The 6,289-nt window shown below is 48.0% G+C and overlaps 1 protein-coding gene across 1 annotated transcript in view; it reads right to left on the bottom strand.

Annotated features, from left to right (window-relative positions):
* Positions 1-17: 17 nt before the first annotated feature.
* Positions 18-6,289, bottom strand: part of LOC109490397 — a 63,419-nt gene continuing 57,147 nt past the window's right edge. The window contains exons 7-8 of the mRNA XM_034639006.1: positions 1,987-2,222; positions 18-76 (exon numbers count right to left, since the gene is read on the bottom strand). Of these exons, the coding sequence (XP_034494897.1) occupies positions 2,060-2,222 (163 nt within the window). The 3' untranslated portion in view covers positions 18-76; positions 1,987-2,059. The remainder of the gene's footprint in view (positions 77-1,986; positions 2,223-6,289) is intronic.

The following is a 6,289-nucleotide window of genomic DNA, read 5'->3' as shown; positions in this document are numbered from 1 at the left end:
CGAGTCCCATGTCGGGCTTCCTGCTCAGCGAGGAGCCTGCTTCTCCCTCTCCCTCTGCTCTGCTTCTGATCTCTCTCTGTCAAAGAAATTAATAAAATCTTTTAAAAAATGAAAAGTCAAGTAGGTTAGAGGATATAGTATTCCATCTCGTAGTTAAGAACACCGAAGCTCACAGAGGGGAGGTGACTTGCTTGAGGTCACAGGGCCTATCGGGCCACATGTGCTGGTCTACCTGGCTCCATCTGTCCTGCCTTCCCAGGTCCTAACGCGGCTTCTCCAGCTCAATCAACGCCTGGGGCCACATCAGCTCACCACTCTCCCACTGTCTGCGGCTCCCTGTGCCGGGCACACCTGTGCATGCGAGCCGGCATTCAAGGCCTCCATCTCTCAATCCTGTTCCTCCCGGGGTTCCTGGGTCTTCTGACTATCCATCCACTCCTTAGCCGGGCTTCCCTCCTGATTCCTCTGCTCAGTCCACTCCCATCCTGGGGCCCTCTCCTCTCCCTCACCTCTGCCCCACCCAAGAGGACAGAGCCGCCACTGGAGTGGACTTCCCAAATCTGCCCTTTCATACAGGAGCGGGGTTTTCTCTCCCAAAATCCCCTCCCCACCCTCCCCAGGGCAGGTTCTGTGTTGTCTTGCCCCAATAAGAAAGAGGAACTTCTGGGCCCCTCCCTGTTGTACAACTTTCGCTTTGTTTCTGACAGGTGAAAATATACCCAGGGCCCTCCTGCTTCCACACCCTCACCTACCAGCCTCACGCAGGACTCCCACCCCATACCACCTCTCTATGGCTGCCCTCTGCCCGGTTCGCTCAACAAAGATTTATTTGGCTCTACTCTGTGCCAGGCACTGTTTTAGGTGCTCAGAGCACACCAGCAAACAAAACAAATACCCTTAAATCACCTTTTATGCAAGGATGGGCAGAGGCAGAGGAAGACAGACAACAGGAGGACACGTGATTAAATAACTGAATAATCTATGATGTTAGAAAATGCCGCGAGACATGAGGGATCAGGGCAAGGGGTCAGCATGCTGGACGGACAGTGCAGGATGCAGGGCAACCCTGGGAGACCCACCAAGTCTCAAGCAACAACTTGAAGGAAGTGACAAGGTGAATCAAGCACGTGTCTGGAGGCTCCTGAGAATTGCTTCACTTCTGAAAGAACGGAGGCGGGGTCCCAAAGATCTATCCCTTGCTTCCTGTATTTAAATAACTGTGTGGGACGCCTGGGTGGCTCAGTCATTAAGCGTCTGCCTTCGGCTCAGGTCATGAGCCCAGGGTCCTGGGATCCTGTCCCCACATCAGGCTCCCTGCTCAGCGGGGAGTCTGCTTCTCCCTCTCTCTCTGCCCCTCCTCCCTCTCATGCTCTCTCTCAAATAAATCAATAAAATCTTTCTAATTGTGTGAGTTGCCTATTGCTGCCTTAACCAATCACAACAAATCACCACAAACTCGGCAGTTTAAAACAACATAAATTCATCATGTCACCGTTCTGCAGGTCAGAAGTTCAGGCCGGCTCTGCAAGTTTCCCCGCTGACATCAAGGTGTCCCCGGCTGGGCCCCTCGTGAGTGGGAAGAACCCACTGGCCAGCTCATTCAGAGTGTTGGCAGAACCCAGTTCCTTGGAGCTGTTAAGACTGAGGTCCCCATTCCCTTGTTGGTTCCCGGGGCCTCCCCCCAAGCCCTTGCATGAGAGCCCTGCATTTCAGGGCCGGCAACGCACGACAAACCTCTCTTACACCTGGGATCTCTCTGGCTTCTCTTCCTGTTGCATTTCTCTACTGCTTCCAGTTGGAACAAGTTCTCTGCTTTGAACGGCTGTGTTGTTCGACTGGGCCCAGCTGCATAACCCAGGCTACCTGCCTATCTTGAAGTACGTAACCCTAATTACATCTGCAAAGTTCCTCTTGCTATGTCACGTAACACATCCACAGATTTGGAACATAGTCACAGATTGGGGCGCGGGCATCTGTTCTGCTTACCGCCATGATGTGGTGAGAGGGCCGGATATCTAGAGTTGAGGCAGCCATGTTGAGACCATGAGGTCTCAATCCTCTACTTTACTATGCAGATAACCTCAGATCTGTTGAAATAGCCGGCCACTGCCAGAAGCCTCAGTTTCTCCTCTTGGCTTTGGAAGGATGGAGCACCTCTGGGCAGGGTCTTGGAGGCTGTTACAGTGCGGATGACACCTCCACCTCCCTGGAAAATAAGAAACCTTAAAGGAAATTATTGGCCAGAAGTAAGAAACATTACATAATATTTTGATGAAGTCCCAATAGTTTATGTTTGCTTTTGTTTCCCTTGCCTTAGGAGAGACATATCCAGAAAGAAGTCACTACCTGTTTTATCTTTCACATTTCCATGTGTAATATATCTGGAATTGAAAATTTTGTGTGCAGTGAGGTAGAGGTGAAAATTATTTTTCCATATAGAGATCTAATTAATCAGTATCATTTATTAATAAAATCCTTGCCCTCACTGTGAAAGAAAGAGGGGGGAGGGAGAAAGAGAAAAAAAGAAGAGAAAAGAAAAGAAATGAAACAACAAGAAAACAAAACCAAACCTTGGTCAACCCTACCCACAGAAGGAGCTTTCTGTCTGACTTCCACAACCCAGAAATGCCTCAGCCTCCTCTGGCTGTGGGACAGACACCCGATTCCTCACTCAGGGTCAGCAAAACCCCCTCCCTCCAATTTCATTTTTTCTCTAAAATTCAAATATCTGGACATCCCCTTGGATGCCGTCCTTTCCCTAACTCACCTCCAACACCCAGTCAGTCACCAAATCCTGTGGGTTACGTGCTTTAATTCTCTGTTCTCTGGCCCCTTCTCTCTATCCCCACTGCCTCGCCATAGACAGCACTGCCTGTGAAGCTCACCTGTGAAACGGCACCCCCTCCCAGTCTCCGGACTCCGCATCTCCAATCTGCCCATCACGATCCTGGCTACCTTCCGAAATCCCAGCTCTGAATTAGGGTTCCTCCCTTCCAAAGAGAGAGACTCCAAGACCCCCAGTTGACCCCCAGATGCCCATCTCTTTCCCAATAAACCCACAGGGTGAATGGGAAACTCCTCATCTGGAAATAAGAGAAATCTCCTTCTGGTAAATTCTAGTCGTCCCTTGGTATACACCAGTGAACCCCACTCCACAAAGAAGATGGAGGCCTAGAACCTGATATGATTTCTTCTAGATTTTATGTAATTATGAAGTATAGTTGACAAACAATGTTACTATATAAACCTATTTTTAAGAGATCAGAGTGGTATGACTCTTAGAGGTGAATACTTTCTGGAAATTTAAAAACACTGAATAAACATAAAATTGGAGGTAAAGCAGAACAGCCTAGGCCCTTTAAAAACTCAGTATTTAGAATATTTTGTCACATGAATGGGGAAAGACCAGACAAAGCCCACAGGAGGGGCCTAGAAGCTCTGCCACAGGACACTGGCCACGCCGGTTACCCCACACCCATCACGCAAAGACTTGTGGTCACTAAAAGCTGCACTGTGAATCCATGTGTGTTGTTCTAAATCAATATTCGTGAAATTTTGTTAAACTAAAAAAGCTGGTTGCAAAACAGTATGCATAGTACATTCTCCTTGTGTAAGAGAAAATACACACATGTCTTTATTAATTTATAATAGGCACAGGAATGACTCTATAAGAGGATATACCAAAATAGTAGCAGTGGTCATCTCTGGAATTATAGGGTTCTTCTTCCTTTTCTTTTCCTTTCTTTACCTTCGACACTGAACATACAGTATGTGTTCAATAAAGAAAGACTCCAAATGTAGGATGTAATGTGGCTCTATATTAACATAGAAGGATATGGGGCACCTGGGCGGCTCAGTCGTTAAGTGTCTGCCTTCAGCTCAGGGCGTGATCCCGGGGTTCCGGGATCGAGCCCCACATCAGGCTCCTCTGCTGGGAGCCTGCTTCTTCCTCTCCCACTCCCCCTGCTTGTGTTCCCTCTCTCGCTGGCTGTCTCTCTCTGTCAAATAAATAAGTAAAATCTTTAAAATGAGGTAAAAGAATGGCAAATACAGTATGATACTATTTTTGTTTAAAATACATATATTTAGGGTGCCTCAGTGGCTCAGTTGGTTAAACGTCCACCTTTGGTTCAGGTCATGATCCCAGGGTCCTAGGATCGAGTCCCCCATCAGGCTCCCTGCTCAGCGAGGAGTCCGCTTCTCCCTCTCCCTCCGCCCGCCCCTCCCTCCTGCTCATGCTCACTCTCTCTCTCTCTCTCTCTCAAATAAATAAAATCTTTAAATACATACATTTAAATGTAGTTACTAAAATAAGGGACTTAGAAAAGCCACATCATTGTCTCTGGGAGGCTTAACCATAGACAAGTTTTTTTTCCTTCTTGCTTATCTGTATACTTTACTTTTCCTATAATTATTGTGAAATTTATTTAAAAGATGAAGAGGTAGAGGGCACCTGGGTGGCTCAGTGGGTTAAGTCTTTGTGTTCGGCTTAGGTCATGATCTCAGGATCCTGGGTGTCCTGAGTCCGAGTCCCGTGTCAGTGTCAGGTTCCCTGCTCAGCGGGGAGGCTGCTTCTCCCTCTCCCTCTGCCCCTCCCACCTCGTGTGCTCCCTCACACTCTCTCTCAAATAAATACATAAAATCTTTTAAAAGTACATGAAAAAGGGCGCCTGGGTGGCACAGATGGCTAAGCATCTGCCTTCGACTCAGTTCATGATTCTGGGGTCCTAGGATTGAGCCCTGCATCAGGTTCCCTGCTCAGCAGAGAGCCTGCTTCTCCTTCCTCCTCTGCTGTTCCCCCTGCTTGTATCTCTCACTCTCTCTGTCAAATAAATAAATAAAATCTTTTAAAAAATGTAAAAACTTATTTTGCACAGCACAGGTTAGAAAAATCTTGCTGAATGTATAGAGAAGTGGAACAGCCAAAGAAAATAAAACCAATCTCCATCAATCAAATCCTGGGGCAGAGAAGGATCTCTTGATTTTTTTCTCTATTTTTAATTTTGGGGATTTCATTTTTAACCAATAACCCTCAAACCTAGCATCATACTTGTCTTAGTCCATTTGAGCTGCTATAACAAAACACAGACAAAGTAGCTTACAGCCACAGAAATTTACATCTCGTGGTTCTGGACGGTGCCAGCATGGCCAGGTTCTAGAGAAGGCCCTCCTCCTGGTTCTCACTGTGTCGTATCTCTCTGAAGCCCCTTTTATAAAAACAATTATCCCATTCACGAGGCTCTGTCCTCATGACCTCATCACCTCCCAAACGCCCCACCTCCCAACACCATCACTTTGGGGGTTAGGATTTCAACACAAGAATTTGTAGGGGACACAAACATTCAGAGCATAACAATCCCTGAGATGTGGATGTTGGCATCCACACTGTTGTGCAAACTGGAAATGGAGTTTGAGGCCTTGCAGGTGTAGACCTCTGAGTGTGCCCTGGAGAGACTGGGAGTAAAGAGGGTCTAGCTGTCCGGCCCGGAGAGCCCACTGACACTCCACATGTGCTGGGTAGGTGGCTGGGAGTCAGCCACGCAGACTAGGGTGAGGTTGGAACCAATCACACAATCTGGGTCTGGTGAGGTCACGGTGGGGGTGTCAGGACCATCTGAACCAAGAGAAAAACATCCTAATTGGGAAGAGTATGGAGTGTAAGGACCACTGCCCCCCCCACCGGACTGTGCATTTAGCTCAGGACTGGAAGCCCAACACATTGAGGGGGGCACACAGTGACACGACCTGAAGGTTTGTCCAATGAATGAATGACCGAACCAACTATTGCAGCAGCCCCCTCACTGTTGTGTCTGCGTCCCTCACTGCCCCTTGAGGAACTTCAGCTCCATGAGGACAGGGATGCTGGTCTGTCATGTTCACTGCATCAACTACCTTCAGGATCCGGCAGAGTTCATATTTTTCAAGACAGAGGGAAGAGAGAGAGGGGGAGAAAGCTGGGTTCAAGTTCCTGTCTTTACTCCCAACACTATGAGATCGTGGGTGAGCCCCTCCCCTTTCTCAGTTTTGTTGTTTGTAGAATGAAAGGTATCTTAAAGTCCTCTCGGTTCTGCAAATATTGGTGTTCTAAGGTCTGGAATTTCTGGGAAATTGAAGTCCTTGGTCTCTATCTGACTTTGGACCTCAGGCAGGAGGAGTCTGCAAGTCCCTAATTGGGTACCTAATAAAGGGTCGGTAAGCGCCTGTTATACAAACACATGGTGGGGGCGCCTGGGTGGCTCTGTCGACTGAGTGCTGGACTCTTGATTTTGGTGCAGGTCATGATCGCTGG

The sequence above is a fragment of the Ailuropoda melanoleuca genome, chromosome 12 (genome assembly GCF_002007445.2).
Source record: "Ailuropoda melanoleuca isolate Jingjing chromosome 12, ASM200744v2, whole genome shotgun sequence".
NCBI classification, from domain to species: domain Eukaryota; kingdom Metazoa; phylum Chordata; class Mammalia; order Carnivora; family Ursidae; genus Ailuropoda; species Ailuropoda melanoleuca.
The sequence above is the reverse complement of the archived record's forward strand: the minus strand, read 5'-3'. Positions and strand labels throughout refer to the sequence as shown.